At 45.2% G+C, this 24,651-nt stretch overlaps 1 protein-coding gene across 2 annotated transcripts in view; it reads left to right on the forward strand.

Moving 5' to 3' along the window:
* kirrel3a (kirre like nephrin family adhesion molecule 3a) overlaps positions 1 to 24,651 on the forward strand; it is a 649,014-nt gene that overhangs the window by 197,058 nt on the left and 427,305 nt on the right. The window contains exon 2 of one of the 2 annotated variants that reach the window (XM_078427019.1): positions 5,356 to 5,460. The exons of the other annotated variant lie outside the window; for it this stretch is intronic. Within the exon in view, the coding sequence (XP_078283145.1) occupies positions 5,356 to 5,460 (105 nt within the window). The remainder of the gene's footprint in view (positions 1 to 5,355; positions 5,461 to 24,651) is intronic. 2 annotated transcript variants of the gene reach the window in all.

Consider the following 24,651-nt stretch of genomic DNA (forward strand, 5'->3'; position numbering starts at 1 on the left):
AGAGGGGAGAAGAGGGAGTGGCCGGGGTGCGACTCGTCCTTGATTATGCTGCTGGCCTTGCCGAGGCAGCGTGAGGTGTAAATGGAGTCAATGGAAGGGAGGTTGGTTTGTGGGATGGTCTGGGCTGCGTCTACAATTCGCTGCAATTTCTGGCGGTCTTGGATGGAGCTGTTCCCAAACCAAACTGTGATGCATCCTGATAAAATGCTTTCTATGGCGCATCTGTAGAGGTTGGTGAGAGTTGTAGGGGACATGCTGAACTTCCTAAGCCTTCTAAGGAAGTAGAGGTGTTGGTGTGCTATCTTGGTCGTTGCTTCAATATGGGTGGTCCAGGAGACGTTGTTGGTGACACTGACTCATAGGAAGTTTTCAACCATCTCTACTTCGGCTCCGTCGAGGCAAATGAGTATGTCCCTGTGAACACCCCACAGATCACCTCATTCTGTGTTGCAATAAGCGTGAGATGATACGGATTTTCGATTGTAGTCGTGGAGAAACAGGTGCTCTAACATGATGGCATTGAAGACACTAGTGCTTACTGTGTCATTGGCTTTGTTGTCCCTGGTAGCTGATGAAAGTCACATTCATAAAAATCCTCCAGGACAAAGATAACAGTTGCTGCAAAATATCCCGGAGTCACAGATTCACACAGAACGGACACACGCCCCTTTGTCGCAACTCGTCCATGCCGACCAGCTTTTACAGCTGAACTAATCCTAATCAACAAGTTCATCAGGAAGGCTGGCTCTGTCCTGGGGTAGAGTTGGATTCATGGGACCTGGAGTAGACTGACTCCCCTCGCCCAATCTTTGCACATCCCCAATCCTAGACGTTCCACTCGTAACTTTAGTTTCATGTTTCACATATCTTATTATGTTTTATGACTGTTGGCAGATCGATTTCTCGCCTGGGATAAATAACGTCCTATCGTATTGTATCGTATCGTGTGGTATTTGCCTGCATTTGGCCCACATTTATCTGGACCTTCCCAATCCATGTACCTGTCTAGATGTATTTCAAAGGTCACCATTGTACCGGTCTCTCCAGCTTCCTCAGGCAGTGTGTTCCACATACACTGCATGGACATTTTCCTCTCAGGTCTCTTTTAAATATTTCCCTTCTCACCTTAAACCTATTCCCTCTCGTTCAGGGTGCCTCTACCCTGGGAACAAGACTGTGGCATTCACCTTGTCTACGCCTCTCGTGGTTTTGTGCACCTCTATAACCATATATAACCATATAACAACTACAGCACGGAAACAGGCCCGTTCGGCCCTACCAGTCCACGCCGACCACTCTCCCTGACCTAGTCTCATCTACCTGCACTCAGACCATAACCCTCTTATCCATATACCTATCCAATTTACTCTTAAATAATAAAATTGAGCCTGCCTCCACCACTTCCACCGGAAGCCCATTCCATACAGCCACCACCCTCTGAGTAAAGAAGTTACCCCTCATGTTACCCCTAAACTTTTGTCCCTCAATTCTGAAGCTATGTCCCCTTGTTGGAATCTTCCCCACTCTCAAAGGGAAAACCCTACCCACGTCAACTCTGTCCGTCCCTCTCAAAATTTTAGAAACCTCTATCAAGTCCCCCCTCAACCTTCTACGCTCCAAAGAATAAAGACCCAACCTGTTCAACCTCTCTCTGTAGCTTAAGTGCTGAAACCCAGGCAACATTCTAGTAAATCTCCTCTGTACCCTCTCCATTTTGTCGACACCACTTCCTATAAGGTCACCCCTCAGCCTCCTGCACCTCCTTCAGTGATGAAAGGCCCAGCCATTCCTCATAACTCAAGCCCTCTCTGCTACCTCCTAACAAGACAGGAGCTTGTAGGCATGAAAGTGAAAAGGCAAAATAATATTTAATTCTACAGTGCCTTTGATAACCTGCATGGCACTGCTTTTCTATCCCCTAGAGTAATAGAATCATTCAGCACAGAAACAAACCCTTTAGCTCAACTCATCCATAACAAACAGGTTTTTTAGTTGAACAATTCCCATTTGCCAGCACTTGGCCCATAATCCCTCATGACCTTTCCAATGAGTTTTAAACGCAGGAACGTACTGCAGGAATGTGGCACTGACATCACGTGGGAAACACAGAATAGGATTGATAACTAATGGGCTGGTCAGTTTGCAAAGTACCCAAAGTGCTGGAGTAATTCACCGGGTTCGAAATAGATCGGGTAGATGCACAGAGTCTCTTGCCCAGAGTAGGGGAATCGAGGACAAGAGGTCATAGGTTCAAGGTGAGGGGGAAAAGATGTAATAGGAATCTGAGGGGTAACCTTTTCACACAAAGGGTGGTGGGTGTATGGAACAAGTTGCCAGAGGAGGTAGTTGAGCCTGGGATATCCCAATGTTTAAGAAAGAGTTAGACAGGTACATGGATAGGACAGGTTTGGAGGGATATGGACCAAGACCAGGCAGGTGGGACTAGGGTAGCTGGGACATGTTGGCCGGTGAGGGCAATTTGGGCTGAAGGGCCTGTTTCCACACTGTACCACTCTGTATCACTCTCTGGGTCAGGCAGCATCTCTGGAGGACTTGGATAGGTGACATTTCGGGTCGGAACCCTCTACAGACTGATCATAGAGGGAAGAAAGCTGGAAAGCTTGGAAAAGAGGCAGGATAAAGCTTGGCAGCTTATAGGTGGAAGATGGACACAAAAAGCTGGAGTAACTCAGTGGGTCAGACAACATCTCGAGAGAAAAGGAGTAGGTGAAGTTTCGGGTCGAGATCCTTCTTCAAACCGTACACAAGTGATAGGTGGAGACAGGTAAGGGGGGTTTTGATTCATGGCTGGGTGAACAGCTGGAAAAGAAAAAGTGACAAAAGGATACAAAAATGGAGACCAGGAGACAAATGAGTGTCGGATTAATTGCTGCCTGTAAAAAACTGTCCCTAATGCACAGGGAATGGATGTGGAAGTGTGATAACATAGAACTAATGTGAACGGGTGATCGATGTTCGGTATGCCCTCGGTGGACTGAAGGGCCTATTTTCATGCTGTGGCTCTAAAAATGAGGAGAGAAAAGGAGTGAAACATAAAGGCAGGTTTAGAGTTTTACACTTTGGAGATACAGCGCAGAAACAGGCCCTCTGGCCCACCGAGTCCACGCCGACCAGCGATCATCACACACACTTGCACTAGTCCGACACAGTTTACAATTTACAGAAGCCAATTAACCTGCACCGGGTAAATGTTTTAGTTTAGTTTAGAGATACAACAATGAAACAGGCACTTCGGCCCACTGAGTCCGCGCCGACCAGCGATCCCCACACATTAATACTACCATACACGCACGAGTGACAATTTACATTGATACCAAGCCAATTAACCTACAAGCCCGTACTTCTTTGGAGTGTGGGAGGAAACCGGAGCACCTGGAGAAAACCCAGGCGGTCACGGGGAGAACATACAAGCTCCATAGAGATACCTACAACGGGACCTCACCACTGGCCATATCTCCTCCCCTTTCTGCGTTCCGCAGAGACCGTTCCCTCCGTAACTCCCTGGTCCACTCGTCCCTTCCTACCCAAACCACCCCATCCCTGGGCACTTTCCCCTGCAACCGCAGGAGATGCAACACCTGTCCCTTTACCTCCCCCCTCAACTCCATCCAAGGACCCAAACAGTCTTTCCAGCTGAGACAGAGGTTCACCTGCACCTCCTCCAACCTCATCTATTGCATCCGCTGCTCTAGATGTCAACTTATTTACATCGGCGAAACCAAGCGCAGGCTCGGCAATCGCTTCGCTCAACACCTGCGCTCAGCCCGCATTAATCAAACTGATCTCCCGGTGGCTGAGCACTTCAACTCCCCCTCCCATTCCCAGTCTGACCTTTCTGTCATGGGCCTCCTCCAGTGCCATAGTGAGGCCCACCGGAAATTGGAGGAACAGCATCTCATATTTCGCTTGGGCAGCTTGCAGCCCAGTGGTATGAACATCGACTTCTCCAACTTTAGATAGTTCCTCTGTCCCTCTCTTCCACTCCCCCTTCCCAGATCTCCCTCTATCTTCCTGCCTCCACCTATATCCTTCCTTTGTCCCGCCCCCCTGACATCAGTCTGAAGAAGGGTCTCGACCCGAAACGTCGCCCATTCCTTCTCTTCTGAGATGCTGCCTGACCTGTTGAGTTACTCCAGCATTTTGTGAATAAATAGCTCCATAGAGATCATAATCAGGATTGAACCCGGGTCTCTGTCGCTGTAAGGCAGCAACTCTACCGCTGAACCACCTACTCTACCGCTGAACCACCAGAGTTCTCCCCTTTGACCTGGTAATCCTTTTAAGTGTGTAGGAAGGAACTGCAGATGCTGGTTTACACCGAAGATAGACACAAAATGGAGGAGAAACTCGTCAGTTTAGGCAGCATCTGTGGAGAAAAGGAATAGGCGACCCTTCTTCAGACTGAAGTCTGAGCGGCACGGTGGCGCAGCGGTTGAGTTGCTGCCTTACAGCGCCAGAGAGCAGGGTTCGATCCTGACCACGTGTGCTGCCTGTACGGAGATTTCCCTGTTCTCCCCGTGACCGAGTGGGTTTTCTCCTGATGCTCCAGTTTCCTCCCACTCTCCAAAGATGTACAGGTTTGGAGGTTAATTGGCTTCGTATCAGTGTAAATTGTCACTAGTGTGTGTAGGAGAGTGTTAATGTGCGGGGATCGCTGGTCGGTGCGGGCTCGGTGGGCCGAAGGGCCCAGTTTCAGCACTGTATCTTGAAACTAATCTACAATATTTATCCGCTGATTCCAATTACAGATGGCCGTGAAAGGGAGACAACATCCCTTTCTCGTGACTGGTATCAGCTTGACCCCATTGAGTCATAGACTGATACAGCATGGAAACAGGCCCTTCGGCCAACATGTCCCAGCTACACTAGTCCCTCCTGCCTGCATTTGGTCCACATCCCTCCAAACCTGTCCTATCCATGTACCTGTCGAATTGTTTCTTAAATGTCAGGATTGTCCCAGCCTCAACTACCTCCTCTGGCAGCTTGTTCCATTCACCCACCACCCATTGTGTGAAAAAGGTACCCCTCAGATTCCTATTAAATCTTTTCTCCTTCGCCTTGAACCTATGTCCTCGTCCTTGATTCCCTGGGTAAGAGACTGTGCATCTACCCGATCTATTCCTCTCATGACTTTATACACCTCTATAACATCACCCCCCATCCTCCTGCACTCCAAGGAAGAGAGTCCCGGCCTACTCAACCTCCCCCCCTGTAGCTCACACCCTCTAGTCTTGGCAACATCCTCGTAAACCTTCTCTGTAACCTTTCCAGCTTGACAACATCTTTCCTATAATTACGGTGCCCACAACCTCATGAACGTTCTTCTCTTTTCAGGCATTCCTTCGGGATTGAGAGGGACTTACTCCCACTCTAGGTCTGTGGGGACTGAGGTGAATGATGATGCCAACATGGGAGACCGCAGGCTCCTTCACAGATGGGGTAGGAACTGCCTGGTAGTTTGCGAGCTGTTGTACTACTTCCACTGCTTACACAGGGCCACGTTAAAGTAAACTCTAGAACACACCACAAAGTTTTGTTCAGTTTAGAGATGCAGCGCTGGAACAAGCCTTTTTGGCCACCGAGTCCTCGCCGACCACCGATCACCCCGTACACCAGCACTACCCTGCACACACTAGGGACAATGTGCAGGTTTCACCCAAGCTAATTAACCTACAAGCCTGTACGTCTTTGGAGTGTGGGAGGAAACTGGAGCACCCGGAGAAAACCCACGTGGTCACGGGGAGAACGTACAAACTCCGTACAGACAGCACCCGTAATCAGGATCGAACCCGGGTCTCTAGCGCTGTGAGGCAGCAACTCTACCTCTGCGCTACCATGCCACTCACAAAGATCGGGCAAGGCAATCAAGACTTTACTTAAGAGCATCAAATACAATGACCGATGGGAACAAAGATTCATATGACCTTTATATACAATATCTCCCTTTGATGTGTTATTTAGTGCTGCAGACACTTGAGCTTATTTTCCTTCTTCAGAATGGTCTTATATGTAATAACAGCACCTCACATTTTGCTTGAGCAGCTTACAACCCAGTGGTATGCCCTGATTTCACTATTTTCAAGTAACCCTTGCATTCCCTCTCTCTCAGTCCGTCCCCCACCGTAGTGGTCCTGCTAGTTCCACTGTTCATATCCCCTCATCATCACCTCCCCCACAGCCAACAATGGACCAGTGTGGGCTCTGTGGCCATCGGGTGCCTTTTGTGATCTGTTCTGTACCTTTTCGTACCTCTAGTTTCCTTCCTCCCCTGACTCTCAGCCTGAAGAAGGTTCCCGACCTAGATCATATGTTTCCATATTGTGTTGTGCTGCTGCAAGTAAGAATATCATTGTATATATATGTATACACCCACACATGCACACATACTTACACATGAAAAATAGACAATAATAGTGCAATAATAACAATAATAGTCTATTGTAGTTCAGAGCTTATTTGGAGGTTGTGGTGTTTAATAGTGTGTGGCCAGGGTGGTGTGGATCTTTGATGATGCTGGCTGCCTTTTTCAGGCAGCGACTCCAGTAAATCCCTTCGATGGTGGGGAGGTCAGAGCCGGTGATGGACTGGGCAGTGTTCACAATTGCCCAGTTGTGAGCAGTTGTAGAGAGTTAACACAAAAAGGGCAGTCAAATAATGTCAGGGAGGGCTGTGTGCAGGAAGGAACTGCGGATGCTGGTCCAAACCAAAGATTGTCACAAAAAGGTGGAGTAACTCAGGCAGCATCTCTGGAGAAATGGTATAGGTGACGTTTTGGGTCAAAACCAGTCTGAAGAAGGGTCTCGACCCAAAACATCCCCTATTCCTTTTCTCCAGAGATGCTGCCTAACCCATAGAAACTTAGAATCATTGAAAAAAGGTGCAGGAGTAGGCCATTCGGCCCGGAGCCAGCACCACCATTCAATATGATTATGGCTGATCATCCAAAATCAGTACCCCATTCCTGCTTTCTCCCCATATTCCTTGATTCCTTTTGCCCCAAGAGCTAAATCTAACTCTCTTGAAAACATCCAGTGAATTGGCCTCCACTGCCTTCTGTGACAGAGAATTCCACAAATTCACAACTCTCCGGGTGAAAAAGTTTTTCCTCATCTCAGTCCTAAACGGCCGACCCCTTATTCATAAACTGTGAACATTTTTTCTGCATTTAGCCCGTCCAATCCTTAAGAATTTTATATGTTTCTATAAGATCTCCTCTCTTCCTTCTAAATCCCAGTGAATATAAGCCCAGTTGCCCCATTCTTTCATCATATGTCAGTCCTGCCATCCCGGAAATTAACCTGGTGAACCTACGCTGCACTCCCTCAATAGCAAGAATATCCTTCTTCAGATTAGGAGACCCAAGTCCTTCCTCAAATTAGGAGTCCAGCTTTCTGTGTCCATCAGGGAGTGCTATGCATTGGCAGAGGTCTGTGTAGCTCCCCACTCGTGTTAACCTATGGCTAATGACAGGAATGGAAAGAGATGTTACAATTAATTTGGTGAGAGTCATCGAGTCATAAAGTCACACAGCGTGGAAACAGGCCCTTAACCCCAACTTGCTCATGCCATCCAACATCTACCATAGTCCCACCCATCTGCTTTATGCCTATATCTCTATGTTATATCTTATCAACATTCCTGTCCAAATGTTTCTAAAACATTCATTACTTTAATGAATCATAAGGACTTTATTGTCCCAAGGTAAAATGTGGAGACTGATTTGGCAACCCCTCACTGCTCTATTATAAGTCAAGTCCTCTCTGTCCCCTTCTGACAAGACAGGGACGTAGGGCCATGAAAGTGGCGCATGTAACTGTTGTGAGAAAGAGGTGGCCTTCCTTCAACAGCTATGTTTATTCATGTAGAGGTTATATTGTTGTAAGGTGCTCCAAAATGCTCCATGTAATCTCCTTCAGGTCAAACCTAGCACTCAGCTGCGTAAGGGGTTATTAGCTCAGCAGTAGCCAAGCTTGGGCTCAGTGGTGAGTTTGAAGAGTGTCTGAGGAAGTGGAGAGTTCTCAACAAGCAGCTGATGACACAATGGGATTGAGAGTTGAGGCATGGGTTCCAATAGTGGGGTGAAGGGGGTAGAGGCAGGCGAATGAGACTTGAATTGGAGGAACATTGTGCGGTTCAAGCAGGTTACAAAGAAATAGCAAGGAAGCATTTTACAAATCAAATCAAATGAGGAGGAAATTTACTTTAGACTCTCAACTTTAGAAAAACAGTGCGGAAACAAGCCCTTCGGCCTCTCGAGTCCGCACTGACCAGCGATCCACTAACACTATCGTACACACTAGGGACAATCTTTACCTTTTTTTTACCAAAGCCAACGAACCTACATACCTGCAGGCCAACATAAACGTAAATAATAGGTGATTTGATTATGGTTTCTATGACAAGCACAGCTTAATAGACCTGCTGCCTCACACTGCCAGAGACCCGGGTTCGATCCTGACTATAAGTACTGTCTGTGCGGAGTTTGGATGTCATCCCAGTGACTGTGTGGGTTTTCTCCAGGCGCTCCGGTTTCCTCCCACATCCCAAACAGGTTTGTAGGTTAATTTGCTTTTGTAAATTGCTCATGATGCGTAGAGTGTTGATGCAAAAGTGGGATAACAAAGAACTAGTGTGCAGGTGATCAATAGTCAATGTGGATTCAGTAGATCTGTTTCCACACTGTATCTCTAAACCCTGAACCCTAAATGACAGCCATCAGACATTATCAGGATTGGATAGAATGTGTACGAAGGAACTGCAGATGCTGCTTTAAACCGAAGATAGACACTAAAAGCTGGAGTAACTCAGCGGGTCAGGCAGCATCTCTGGAGAAAAGGAATAGGTGACGTTTCGGGTTGAGACTCTTCTTCAGACTTCAGACTGAAAAAGGTTCTCAACCCGAAACGTCACCTATTCCTTTTCTCTGGAGATGCTGTCTGACCTGCTGAGTTACTCCAGCTTTTTTGTGTCCATCTAGGGTTAGATAGAGGTATGTAACATGGAGAGGTTTAAAACAGAGGGAAAGAACAAAGAAGACAAAAACAACACGATTACATCCTCACATCCTCTTGGGTCACACCGTCCCGAGCCAACAACTGGCCTATCAGGGAGCCTCCTTGCCCAAGGCCATCTGTTGCCAGCCCTGATTTGTCCAGGTCATTCCTTGCTTCCAATTCCCCCACTCCCCACAATCAGTCTGAAGAAGGGTCCCGACCTGAAACGTCACCTATCCATGTTCTCCAAAGATACTGCCTGACCCGCTGAGTTACTTCAGCATTTTGTGTCTGTCTTCGGTAAAAACCAGCATCTGCAGTTAATTTTTATTACAGGTACATCCTTGCAGTGCAAAAACAATATTAACGTCGGTTTCTGGAGCTAAATGAATGTAGAATCGATTATTCTAATCTCTCAGAATGAAAACACATTCCAGTGACCGATATTTGGAAAGCTTCTGTTTGCCCTGGCTAATTTAATTCATAACCTGTCCATCAAGACAATATAAGAGCTCTTCTACTTCTGCTGATGCATTACATATTTGATTTAAGAATGCTTTGTCATTCCAGCCATCTCGGACTCAGTTAATTCTTCAGATAAATGAGAGAAATCAATGTGTAAAGGTGCAGGTTATTAAAACCTCAAGAGACCGCTGATTCAGACAGGACAATAGAAAACCTTTCTTAATTTAACAGTATGTTGTTTGTGACAATCATTTTGGAAGCTATCATCTGTTAGTCAAATTGCAAACACTTGAATGGAAGCACTGTTATTAATCATTGTGCCTTAATTTCTTCCACGCTGTATTTTCCATTCAAAGATCTTTGAAGTATGTTTCTCCCCAACTCACTGCCTGTGGGCTCTGAGGCGAAGGTTTCTGTAGCTACCCATTACATACTGTACATATGTAAATTATTGTTCACACAATTCTGTGTTCAAATTGAATTTTGCTTTGATGGAGATTATTCCCTGCAGGTTTCCTATAGATGTACTGTTCAAGGCACTTGCAAGGTCTCAGGGCAAGCGGTGATGTTCATTTGATCGCTTCCAGTCATCCTTTGCACAGAAACTCACTGCCACTTGAGTTGTATTTGTAGAAGGCAAGGGAAATATGTACATTATAAAGGCAGACACAAAACGCTGGAATGACTCAGCAGGGCAGCATCTCAGGAGAAAAGGAATAGGTGACGTTTCAGGGTCGGGAACCTTCTTCAGGCTGAGAGTCAGGGGAGGAAGGAAACTAGTGGAATGAAAAGGTACAGGACAAATCATAGCCGGCTCCGATGACTGAGGTAAAGTTGGGCCCACAATGGTCCATTGTTGGTTGTGGAAGAGGTGATAATGGAGGGATATGAACTGTGAACGGTCTCGACCCGAAACGTCACCTATTCCTTTTCTCCAAAGATGCTGCCTGACCCGATGCTGCCATTACTCCAGCAATTTGTGTCCATCTTCGGTGTAAACCCGTATTTCGTTCCTATACAAAATAAAGGTGCCCGGTTCAGCTTTAATTGAGATGCATGAGGCAATGTCCACAATAATGATTGTCAACCAAGGAAGAAGGTGAAGTAAGTCAAAAGACAATTGCCAAGCAGAGATTGCATTCGATCCCGACTACGGGTGCCGTCTGAACAGAGTTTGCATGTTCTCCCTGTGACTGCGTGGGTTTACTCTGCGTGTTCCAGTTTTATCCTGCATTCCAAAGACGTGCAGGTTTGTAGGTTAATTGGCTCCTGTAAATTGTTCCTAGTATGTGTAGGATAGAGCTGGTGTGAACAGGTGATCGCTGGTCGACACGGGCTCAGTGGGCCGAAGGGCCGGTTTCCATGCTGTATCTCTAAACTAAACTAAACTAAACTAAACTAAAGCTAACTAAATTAAGATTAAACTGTGCAGAAGAAGATACGATGAGCTTCTGGGAAGCAATGGAATGCAAGTGGACTACAGATGTGGTATATGCAACAGCAAAATAGAACAAATATATGAAATATGGCATTTAATGTTCTGAAAACAAGTGAATTATCCAAAGGGACAAAGATCATGAGACAAGTTGAGAAAAGAAGGCTCATAAGGTCATATGTGATAGGAGCAGAATTAGGCCATTCAGCCCATCGAGTCTACTCTGCCATTCAATCATGGCTGATCTATCTCTTCCTCCTAATCCCATTCTCCTGCCTTCTCCCCATAACCTCTGACACACGCACTATCAAGAATCTATCTATCTCTGCCTCAAAATATCCGTAGCCTTCTGTGCCAAAGAATTCCACAGATTCACCACTCTCTGTCTAAAGAAATTCATCCTCGTCTTCCTAAAAGAACGTCCTTTAATTCTGAGGCTATGACCTTTAGTCCTAGACTCTCCCACTAGTGGAAACATCCTCTCCACATCCACTCTATCCAAGCCTTTCACTATTCTGTACATTTCATATGTTAACCTACTCACTCCTGGGATCGTTCTTGTAAACCTCGTCTGGACCCTCTCCAGAGCCAGCACATCCTTCCTCAGATATGGGGCCCACATTTGCTTATTGTGCTCCAAAAGCTGCCTGACTAATGCCTTATGGAGCCTCAGCATTACATCTCTGTTTTTGTATTCCGGTCCTTCTGATATAAATGCAAGCATTGAATTTGCCTTCCTTACTACCAATTCAACTTGCAAATTCACTTTTTGGGAATCCTGCAACCCTTTTTACCTCCGATTTCTGGAATCTCTCCACATTTAGAAAGTAATCTACGCCTTTATTCCAACCAGCAACATGCACGACTCCACACTTTGCTGCACTAAATTCCATCTGCCACTTCTCTGCCCATTCTCCCAACCTGTCCAAGTCCTTCTACAGAGTCCCTGCTTTCTCTACACTACCTGCCCCTCCACCTATTTTTGTATCATCCGCAAACTTGGCCACAAAGCCTTCAATCCCCTCGTCCAAATCATTAATATACAACGTGAAGAGTAGCGGCCCCAGCACCGACCCCTGCGGAACTCCGCTAGTCACTGGCAGCCCACCAGAAAAAGCCCCCTTTATTGCACTCTTTGCCTTCTGCCATCCAGCCAGCCCGCTGTCCATGCTAGTATCTGCCCTTTGATACCATGGGGTCTCATCTTCCTTAGCAGCCTAACGTGTGGCACCTTATCAAATGCTTTCTGAAAATCTAAGCAAACAACATCCACTGACTCTCCTTTGTCTGCCCTGCTATTTACTTCTTCAAAAAATTCTAGCAAATTTGTAAGGCAAGTCCTCCCCTTCACAAAGCCATGCTGACTTTGGCCTATTTGATCATGAACTTCTAAGTACTCCATAGCCTCAACCTTTATAATGGACTCTAAAATCTTACCAACCACTGAAGTCAAACTAACCGGCCTATAGTTCCCACTATTCTGCTTTGCTCCCTTCTTGTGCAGCGGGGTAATATTGGAAATTTTCCAATCATCTGGGACCACTCCTGTCTCGAGTGATTCCTGAAACATCACTATCAATGCTTCCCCAATCTCCAAAGCCACCTCTTTCAGATCCCTAGGGTGCAGTCCATCCGGCCATTCTCTGAATGCATTCAAGAGAGAGCTAGATAGAGCTCTTAAGGATAGCAGAGTCAGGGGGAACGGGGTACTGATTGAGAATGATTAGCCATGATCACATTGAATGGTGGTGCTGGCTCGAAGGGCCGAATGGCCTCCTCCTGCACCTATTGTCTATTGTCTATTGGCCCAGGTGACTTATCCACCTTCAGCCCTTTCAGCTTCCCAAGCACCTTCTCCCCAGTAATAGCCACTCCACTATCTTCCACCCCCTGACACTCTTGAATTTCAAGCACGTTGCTGGTGTCTTCCTCTGTGAAGACTGATGCAAAAAAGTTATTCAACTCCTCCGCCATTTCTTTATTCACTTCTCATGCACCATTCTCCAGCAGTCCAATGTCCACTCTTGCCTCTTTCTTACTCGCTATATTACTGAAGAAACTCTAGCTATCCTCTTTTATATTATTACCTTCGTATTTCATCTTTTCTCCCCGAATTGCCTTTGAGGCCCATGACATCACTGAAGGTTAAATCATATTTTCTGGTGTAGGAGGGAGGTGCTGAAACTATGTCTCAGTCGGGGTTTTGTTCTTGTCGTGAACGACCTTGGGTTTTATGGGGATAAAGATGTATCGGATGAGAAGAACATAAACGGAAAAGCCAAATAACTTCACCACCTGAGGGCTCTCTCAGTGAGGTAATGGTAGTCATAAATCAATCAATGAAGACCCAGGGATGATCCCATCAAAGATGAAAGGTGGAACTGGTTGACCGGTAGAATGTGTGACTCAATGGCCTAATATATTGGATCTTCCTTCCAAACCTCTCTGCTGTTTCTCACCCCACGTACATCCAATGTGTCGATGGAAAGAAGGGATTGGAGCAGGCCACTTGGCCCGATTGTCTATTCTACCATTAAATCGGATCATGGCTGATTAGCGTTACGATTAATTTACCTGTCCTCGTTCTGTCAGTTACATTACATCGTCGCATCATAGTCACAGAGCGTGGAAACAGGCCCTTCGGCTCAACTTACCCACACCGATCAACATGCTCCATCTACACTTGTCTCACCTGCCTGTGTTTGGGTGTTTGGCCCATGTCCCTCTAAACCAGGAAACCCAGTCCTAGAATATGTACTCACACTTGCAATTGAAGCATGGGAGTGCTGATGCACACTGGCACACCTGTACTTAATGGCCTAATGCATCCTGGTGTGGTGGCACTACTGTTCACAGTTCTCCATGGTGTGTAACAGGGTGACACAGCGGTAGAGCTACTGCCACACAGCGTCAGAGACCCGGGTTCAACCCTGACTACAGGTGCTGTCTGTGTGGAGTTTGTACGTTCTCCTCATGACCTGCATGCATTTCCTCGCACAATCCAAAGACATGGATGTTTGTAGGTTAATTGGCTTGGTATAAAAGTAAACTGTCCCTAGTGTAAGGATTAGGGTAATGTTAATGTGCGGGGATCGCTGGTCGGTGAGGACTCGGTGGGCTGGAGTCTGTTTCCACGCTGTATCTCTAAACTAAACTAAACTAAACTAAACTAAACTAAATTTCCACCGCCATTCTCTAATCAGTTACTAACATTCAATATACTCTATTATTCTATCTTTACTGAGAGATTCCACTCATTCCCTTACAATGGATTTCAAGGTAATAGATCTAGGGTATAGAATTATTATTTTTTCACTTTTAGCATTTTGTAAATAAAAAAATGACGCTAAGATGTTTTTTTTCAATCTGGAGCAATACTTCCCAGATCAAGAGCTTTGAAAGATTATTATTCAGACATAGGGGCAGCACAGTGGCACAGCAGTAGATTCCTGCCTTACAGTGCTCACAGCGCCAGAGACCTGGGTTCCATCCTGACTATGGGTGCTGTCGGTATGGATGTGTGTATGGGTACTGTCTGTTCTCCCAGATCTTCGGTTTCCTCCCACACTCCAAAGACGTACAGGCTTGTACATTAATTGACTTGGTATGAATGTAAAATTGTCCCTAGTGTGTGTAGGATTGCGTTAATGTGCGGGGATCGCTGGTTGATGCAGACTCGATGGGCCTGTTTACACACTGTATCTCTAAACTAAACTAAACATAGGCACGGTTTTTATATTCTACTTTATCTTCTACTTTTAAGTTGTTGGAATGGCTACACTATCTAGCCCTAGGATTTTTCATTCTTATTGTGTTACTCCAAATGTTATTGAGTTCCCATCCTTATTCAATAGTAGCCGATCCAGGATATCTGTAGGAAGGATCTGTAGATGCTGGTTTACACCGAAGGTAGATAAGTTTGGACACCTTCCCCTTCTTTATTTCTGTGTCTCCCTCTCCCCTGACTCTCAGTGTGAAGAAGGGTCTCAACCCGAAACGTCACCCATTCCTTCTCTCCAGAGATGCTGCCTGCCTGAAGCAGGGTCTCAACCTGAAACGTCACCCATTCCTTCTCTCTAGAAATGCTGCCTGTCCCATTGAGTTACTCCAACATTTTGTGTCCATCCAGGATACACCTGTAGATGTTGTCCTCTTTTGTAAATAACGACAGTGGTCTTTCATTTCCTTATTTTTATTTATAAAGCCACTACTCTTAGTTTTTTTATTGAATTGTTTGAAAGATACAGCATGGAAATGGGGCCTTCAGCTCACTGAGCCACGCCGACCATCGATCACACAGCTTTATGTTATCCCACTTTTGCATCCACTTACTACATACTGGGGGAAATTTACAGAGGCCAATTAACCAACAAACCTGCACGTCTTTGGGATGTGGGAGGAAACCGGAGCACCCGGGGAAAACCCACAGGTCACGGGGAGAACGTACAAACTCCACACAGACAGCACCCAAGGTCGGGATTGAACCCGCACCCTGGCGATGTGAGGCTGCGGCTCTACTTGCTCCGCCACTGTGCCGCTGTGTTTTGAAATTCTCTCATTGCTTGGTTACTCCAGCTTTTAGTTACCAGCTGAGTTACTCCAGCTTTTAGTTACCCGCTGAGTTACTCCAGCTTTTAGTTACCCGCCGAGTTACTCCAGCTTTTAGTTACCCGCTGAGTTACTCCAGCTTTTAGTTACCCGCTGAGTTACTCCAGCTTTTAGTTACCAGCTGAGTTACTCCAGCTTTTAGTTACCCGCTGAGTTACTCCAGCTTTTAGTTACCCGCTGAGTTACTCCAGCTTTTAGTTACCCGCTGAGTTACTCCAGCTTTTTGTTCGGTTTAAACCAGCGTCTGCAGTTCCTTCCTGCACAGGTAGTTCTGGCAGGTACTTTAACAATATTATAAAGATATTTAGATACGTACATGGATAGGAAAGGTTTAGAGAGCTATGGGCCAAACGCAGGAGGTGGGAGTAGCGTAGATGGGGCATATTACTCAGTATGGACAAGTATGGTGGTATGGCTTGTTTCTGCACTGCATGAATCTAGGACTCTCCGACCTCATTTCTCTTACCGATTGAATATTTTTCCTTTTCCAAACACAGTATTGAATTCATTCATAGTATGATTACAAATGAGATAAACGTTCACACACTGTTAGGCTGTTAATAACACGTGGCTCATTAGGCATCCCTGACTAGAGGAACGTTTCCCCCTGTCAACTCCAACAAACTGTCCTGAAGACTTCATCGAGATCGGAAAAGGCCTGGCCGGCTTTTGCCAATCTATTGGAAGTTAAAATGCCCCATTAATGCCTCTCTGACTGATACACACAGAGAGGTCGAGATTTTGACCACCGCTGTGCACAAAGTACTGCCTACAATCAGTGCGAAATTCATAGAATGTAGAACATAGAACCAAGAACAGTGCAGCACAGGAACGGCACATGTTTGTGCCAAACATGATGCATCTCAGGACTGATCTCATCTGCCTGCACATCCCTCTATTCCCTGCACTTCCAAGTGCCTATCCAAGACCCCTCAAACGCCACTGTTGTATGACTCCACTAGCATCTCTGGCAATGTGCTCCAGCCCCCCACCACTCTCTGTGTAAAACACTTGCCCTGCACATCTCCTTTAAACTTTCCCCCCTCTCACCTTATAGCTGTGGCCTCTAGTGTTCATAAGGTCAAAAGTGATAGGAGCAGAATTAGGCCATTCGGCCCAACAAGTCTCCTCCGCCCATTCAATCATGACTGATCTACCTTTCCCTCCTAACCCCATTTGCCTGTCTTCTCCCCATAACCCCTACATTTACACCCTAATTTTGTAAATTAGGGCCGAATGGCCCGTTTCCACGCTGTATCTCTAAAACGGAAAAATAATAATGTCTTCCCTCAACCTCTGACGTTCCAGTGAACCTCCAGTTTTAAGATTCATGTCTCCATGATCGAATTTTCCTCTGCTGAGAAAATAATTTATTCCTAATATGCACAGCTTGAAACCTATTGTTGTTCAGTTCCTGGCTCCTTCATTCACTCCTCTGTGAAGTACCTTGGGGGTGTTTGTCCTCATTAAAGGTTCCGAATCAAAAGAGAAAGAAGCTGTTGCTCTTGGTTTTCTTCTGCTGAACTGCAAGTAGAGCATCAAGATTAATGATTCAAAACAGTGCTCTGTTGAACGAAAGAAGGCACCAAGCTCTGACATTGTGTTCTGGGGGAGTTTGAAAAATATAAATAGTAAATTTAAGAAAATAATAAATAGTGAATAGAGAGCAGCACAGTGGCACAGCGCTAGAGTTGCTGCCTTGCAACGCAAGTGTCTGGGTTCGATCCTGACTACGGGTGCTGTCCGTACGGAGTTTGTACGTTCTCCATGGGTTTTCTCTGAGATCAGTTTCCTCACACATTCCAAAGCCGTGCAGCTTTGTAGGTTAATTGGCTTCAGTAAAAAATGTACCTTGTTTGTTTCGAATAGTGTCAGTGTACTATTCGTCGTACAGCTGGTCGGCGTGGATGGTGTCGGACGACCAAAGGGCCCGTTTCCACGATGTATCTCTAAACTAAACCCCATCCAACCTCTTCCTTTCAAAAATACTTTTATTAGTCACGCTGTCTTTTTCACAGATGGAGTCATTCCTTATTTCTGTTTACTCGTTTCCTTGAAATGTGCCACCATACTAACCACCTGGGTATCTGTGTGTCACGTGTTTCAATGGATCTTGGTTGGTTTCTTGCTCTCTCTCTCACTTTTAATCAATGTTAGAAACATAGAAAGTAGGTGCAGGAGTAGGCCGTTCGGCCCTTCGAGGCAGCACCGCTATTCAATATGATCATGGCTGATCATTCACAATCAGTACCCCATTCCTGCTTTCTCCCCATATCCCTTGATTCTATTAGCTCTAAGAGCTAAATATAACTCTCTTTTTTTTTTCTTTTTTTTAAAATATTTTATTTAAGTTTTAACAGAACCCATACGTTATACATTTTACATTCCTTAGTAAACAATAGTATTGTTCTGTATTGCCATGAATGGGTTCCACACCTTCAAAAAGAAGTCATATCCATTACTCAGATTATACGTTGCTTTTTCTAATGGGATACAACTCCACATTTCTGCATGCCATCTTTCAAATCTTATTTCATTTTGTTCTTTCCATGTGACCGCAACACATTTTTTTGCTACTGCTAATGATATTTTGAGAAATCTTTCCTGATGTTTATCCAAACTTAGCTTTGGTATTATTCCTTTTGTATCTCCTAGCAAAAACAACCTTGAATCCATTGGTATGATCTTATTCATCAATTGATCTAAAAACTTTTTTAGGTCTTGCCAAAAAGGAATTACCTTCTGACATGCCCATGTAGAGTGTATAAAAGTGCCAAATATAACTCTCTCTTGAAGACATCCAGTGAATTGGCCTCCACTGCCTTCTGTGTCAGAGAATTCCACAGATTCACAACTCTCTGGGTAAAAAAGTTTTTCCTCATCTCAGTCCTAAATGGCCTACCCCTTATTCTTCAACTGTGACTGTGACTCCTGGTTCTGGTCTCAGGGTAGGTACCTCATTGGCACACCATACTCCATCAGCATGTTCTCAGTAGATTTAATGTACAGGTAGTATATTAAATGATTATAAAGACACAAAATGCTGGAGTAATTCAGCGGGTCGGGCAGCATCTCTGATGAACGTTGATAGACGATATTTTGTGTCAGGACCAAAGATAATAGAGCAGAGCAAGATAGACCACTCGACCCTAAAAAACGTAGTGTGTCATGGCGCCATTTTGGTAGGCAGAAACTTGCAGTGACATTTAAAAAAGAAAAATAATACAAATCTGTGAATTGATAGATGAGATATATTCTGCATTTTAATGGTATCATCACACATACTGTTCCCCCAAAACACTGATTACGCTCCGAGAGGCAGAGCGAACGGCGGGTTTTGCTTACTAAAATGGCGGACGTTCTGCTCCTTTGCGTACTACACTTCAGTATAGGCGATTTCAATGGAGTGGTTCATCTTGCTCCTCTAGTATCTTTGGTCAGGACCCTTCTTCAGATTCAGACTGAAAACCATCATCTACAGTTCCTGTGTCTAAAATAACAATTGCGTTCCAAAGAAACCTCATGTTAGAGAAATCCGCCTTGTAAATATAATGCTGTCAATGAGGAAGAGTGGGTTAGGGGCTAGACCAGTGCAGACTGTCGAACAACGTTATTTTCTCTCCACAGGTTTTCAAAAATCAAGGCATTTTTAATCGCTATAAGTTTATTTTTGTTACTGCAAGCTAAAATACTAAAGGCTGTGTGATGTGTTGTTCAGCCTTCCACTGTCAATGAGCAGTTGTGTTCTTAAGAAACGGTGTCCTTGGAAACAGTATTTTTTTGATGAGAATGGTCTTTTTTTTTATCAGAACAACTATTTTTCCTGTTTATCAATTTCCAAAGTAACTTTAAGTGCACTAAACGTCACCTATCCATGTTCTCCAGAGATGCTGCCTGACCCCGTGAGTTACTTCAGCACTTTGTGTTTAACTTTAAATGGTTCTCTATATCCCAAACAAATTGTGTTGTAAGAACCCATATAAATCTCACCATTATAATTGTGTTATAAGACTCAGTCTGAAGATGGGTCTCGACCCAAAACATCACTTATTCCTTTTCTCCAGAGATGCTTCTTGGCCCACTGAGTTACTCCAGCTTTTTGTGTCTGCTTGCTTGTGTTATAAACAGTTCAGCCCACATAATCCAAATAGTGTTCCCTAATACAAGTCAATTTATATCCAGTCAGTGTTATGGAAAGGTGCGATATAGCTGAACTATGTTTAGCTTAGAGATACAGCATGGAAACAGGCCCTTTGTTTAACCCCAAACCCAGGTTGGCTGTTGATCAACCGTTCACAAGTTCTATGTAATTCCATTTTCGCATCCACTTCCTACACACTAGGGACAATTTACAGGAGGTGATTAAGGTACAAACCAGCACATTTGGTTTGCTTCGTTGAGTTTGGAGATACAGCGCGGAAACAGGCCCTTCGGCCCACTGAGTCGACCAGCGACACTAACATTATCCGAGGGACATTTTTACAATTTTTACCGAAGCCAATTAACCTACAAACCTGTACGTCTTTGGAGTGTGGGAGGAAACTGGAGCTTCTGGAGAAAACTCACACAGGTCATGGGGAAAAAGGTACAAACTCCGTACAGACAGCACCCGAGGTCAGGATTGAACCCAGGTCTCTGGTGCTGTGAGGCAGCAGCTCTACCACTATGCCACTTATCTGTTCTTGTTCTGTCCCAGACTGTCTATGTCCTTCTCACACAAACATCAGACTCACAAACTGTCTAAATTACTGACCTGAACATTCACATCCTACAAGTTTTACACATAATTCTGGCTCAGTACATTGTACATACTTTTTTTATGATTCACTGAAGATTGTGAATTGCGTCTTGATCTTCATTGTAATATTTTCTTTACAGTCATTATCTTAAAGTTTACAATCTATACATACTGTCCCTTTACAGAAACAATATTAAAGCACTAAAACATATCAGGAACACTTTAAATAGGTTTTGCTATAAATTTTATCCATTAAAGATTCCAGTATCTGCAGTTTCTTGATTCTCCATTTTACAGCTTCACTGTAAAATCTCCTCAAAATATGTCGACTTTGAAGAAATGTGTAGGAAGGAACTACAGATACTGGTTTATACTGAAAATGGACATAAAATGGTGGAGTAATTCAGCGGGTTGGGCTGCACCTCTGGAGAAAAGGAATTGGTGACGTTTCAGGTCAGGACCCGTCTTCAGGTGATGAAGGTGAGGGGAAAATGGAAGCGAGAAAAGGCCAGGGCAAATCAGGGCTCGCAATCGCCGACCTGGGGAATGGTGGAGTGCGAGTTTTTCACTGTACACGTGACAATAAACAGAACTGAAACTGAGCCCATAATGGCCCATTCATTATTGGCTGGGGACTGTGAGCTAAGAAGCTCCGGTGAGATAGTCACAAAAAGCTGGAGTAACTCAGCGGGTCAGACAGTACCTCTGGAGAAAAGGAATCGGTAACGTTTCGGGTCAAGACTCTTCTTCAAAATATAAAATATTTCGCTTGGGCAGTTTACACCCCAGCGGTATGAACATTGACTTCTCTAACTTCAGGTAGTCCCTGCTCCCCCTCTCTATCCCCTCCCCCATCCCAGTTCTCCCACTAGTCTTCATGTCTCCAACTACATCCTATCTTTGTCCCGCCCCCTCCTCTGACATCAGTCTGAAGAAGGGTCTCGACCCGAATCGTCACCCATTCCTTCTCTCCAGAGATGCTGCCTGACCCGCTGAGTTACTCCAACATTTTGTGTCTACCTTAACACCACTATCCTACACACACTAGGGACAATTTACATTTACACCAAGCCAATTAACCTGCAAACCTGCACGTCTTTGGAGTGTGGGAGGAAACCGGAGACCTCGGAGGTGACGGGGAGAACGTACAAACTCCGCACAGACAGCACCCGTAGTCAGGATCGAACCCGGGTCTCCGGTGCTGTAAGCAGTAGCACTACCGCTGCGCCACCGTGCCACCCAGCAGAGGTCTCCAGAGTCCCTCTTGAATCAAGCCAAAGACTTTTATAATGTAAAAATATACATATATTGTTGTGAAAACCACACCTGCTCTTTCTCTAAATGTGTGGGGTGATTGTCCATTGTCCATTGTCCATTGTCCATTGCCTATTGCCTATTGCCTATTGCCTATTGTCTATTGTCTATTGTCTATTGTCTATCGTCTATTCTGGGAGCATTAATTTGGCTCCGTATGCCTGAGATCTCCCACTTTCCTCAACGTCAGTCATTGCAAGATCTTCACCCTCCCTTTACTCACTGTACTTGTGCACGACAATAAACTTGGCTTTGCTGGACTTGATTTGATTTATGTCAATATTCAATCACGGCTTCCCAAACTGTTTACATAGTTCTATCCTCCTCCACTAGGATATATTTTCTTCCTGCACATTGCTGACATGGTTTTAAAAGCTTCCTGTCCATGTTCTACATCCTTGTTTGCCAATAATGTTTTCCACTTTATCTTGCACAGTTCTATTTTCAATCCATCAATGCCAGTTTCTCTCCAATCCATCTGCATGGTTTCTGTCATGCTGATGTCTTCTCGAAATGTGTCGATGAATTATTGCTGGAAAGAGAAAGTCTTTCATTCTGGGATTGTTTTCTCTGGAGTGTCAGGCAGCGGGGTGCCTGACGGAAGTACAGGCACCTTGCGTTCCACACGTGCTTAGTTTATGCATTTTTGAAGTAACACACTTGGTTCTCTAATGCAATCACTTGATTTTAGCGCTGGTATTTTACGAACAACATGCTCCACTCTACTGCTGACAGTGCAGATGCATATATGCTTAATTTACACATTTCTGAATGAGGTAACCACCACGTAAATCATGTACTTAACCCCTGCGTAAAATGCACGGTGCCTGTATATAGAATTACGTGAGGTATAGATAGGGTAGATAGTCAGAACCATTTTCCCAGCATGGAAATATCAAAGATTAGTGAGCATAGCTTCAAAAAGAGAGATGCAAGGTTTATAAGAAACGTTGCGTGCAAACCTCTCCTGCGGGCCCAGCAACCCTCCCGTGGACCCGTTGTGGCCGGGGGCTATCCCTCGGGACCATGGGCGGGCGAGGGGGGAAAGGAAAGGGGAGAGGGAGCCACTCACCTCGCCCCGGGCGGCCATCGTGGCGGCCAAAGCGAGCCGTGGACGCATTGGGTGGAAACCTCTCCTGCAGCAGCAACTTGACGGCGACGGCCATCTTGTTTGACCCTTTGCCGCCGCGCTGCACCATGTGAGGAAGGTCGGGCGTGGGGCACACTGGGACCAGTGCCCGTTCTGTTGTGCCCTGCGCCTGATGCATTTTTGAAGTAACACACTTGGTTCTCTAATGCAATAACTTGATTTTAGCGCTGGTATTTTTCGAACAACATGCTCCACTCTACTGCTGACAGTGCAGATGCTTAATTTACACATTTTTGAATGAGGTAACTGCCAAGTAAATCATGTACTTAACCCCTGCATAAAATGCATGGTGCCTGTATATGGACAATAGACAATAGACAATAGGTGCAGGAGGAGGCCATTCGGCCCTTCGAGCCAGCACCGCCATTCAATGTGATCATGGCTGATCATTCTCAATCAGTACCCCGTTCCTGCCTTCTCCCCATACCCCCTGACTCTGCTATCCTTAAGAGCTCTATCCAGCTCTCTCTTGAATGTAATCAGAGAATTGGCCTCCACTGCCTTCTGAGGCAGATAATTCCACAGATTCACAACTCTCTGACTGAAAAAGTATTTCCTCATCTCAGTTCTAAATGGCCTACCCCTTATTCTTAAACTGTGGCCCCTTATTCTGGACTCCCCCAACATTGGGAACATGTTTCCTGCCTCTAACGTGTCCAACCCCTTAATAATCTTATACGTTTCGATAAGATCTCCTCTCATCCTTCTAAATTCCAGTGTATACAAGCCTAGTCGCTCTAGTCTTTCAACATATGACAGTCCCGCCATTCCGGGAATTAACCTAGTAAACCTACGCTGCACGCCCTCAATAGCAAGAATATCCTTCCTCAAATTTGGAGACCAAAACTGCACACAGTACTCCAGGTGCGGTCTCACTAGGGCCCTGTATAACTGCAGAAGGACCTCTTTGCTCCTATACTCAACTCCTCTTGTTATGAAGGCCAATATTCCATTGGCTTTCTTCACTGCCTGCTGTACCTGCATGCTTCCTTTCAGTGACTGATGCACTAGGACACCCAGATCTCGTTGTATGTCCCCTGTTCCTAACTTTACACCATATAAAATTATGAGAGGTATAGATAGGGTAGACAGTCAGAACCTTTTTCCCAGCATGGAAATATCAAAGATAAGTGAGCTTCATGGAGAGAGATGCAAAGTTTATAAGAAATGTGCAGGGCATGTTTTTTACACAGAGAATGGTGGGTGCCTGGAATGTGCTGCCAAGGGTGGTGGTAGAGCCAGGTGCAAGAGTGGTATTCCAGAAGCCTTTACATCGGCACATGGATCTGCAGGGAATAGGGGATATGGATCACGTGCAGGCAGAGATTAGTTTAACCTGGCATCATATTCAACACAGACATTGTGGGCCGAAGGGCCTGTTCCTGTGTGTTAACTGAATCATCCTACCGCAACCAGAGAGCATTGCCAAACCACTATCTACCTCTTTGTTAAACCTCGGACTATGCTTGATCATACATTGCTGGCTTTATCTTGCACTAAACATTATTCCCTTCTCATGTATCTATACACTGTGAATGGCTCGATTGTAATCATGCATTGTCTTTCTGCTGACCGGTTAGCATGCAACAATAAACCTTTCATAGTACCTCAGTACACGTGACAATAAACTAAACCGAACTGAATAGGTTTTGAAGATTCGCCTTGACCAGTGTTGTGAGATGATGTCCCCTTTGTTTATCACTGGTCGCCAGAGTGGACAATGATGACCTGAGTGGGGAACCTCCGTGGCAACCTGCTGCCAGTGTGGTCTGCAGGACCCTGTGGCTGCCTTGAACCAAGGGCATCACTTTATCTCCAGGAACTTTCAACTAAACCTGGACGTCTGCTCTCTGCCATCTGCAATCCTTGTGGCTGTAGTCGCAGTCTCCAATAACTGGAGAGTTCCAGTGGTGTTTAGCTTAGCTTA

This window comes from Rhinoraja longicauda, chromosome 32 (genome assembly GCF_053455715.1).
Source record: "Rhinoraja longicauda isolate Sanriku21f chromosome 32, sRhiLon1.1, whole genome shotgun sequence".
Classification (NCBI taxonomy): domain Eukaryota; kingdom Metazoa; phylum Chordata; class Chondrichthyes; order Rajiformes; family Arhynchobatidae; genus Rhinoraja; species Rhinoraja longicauda.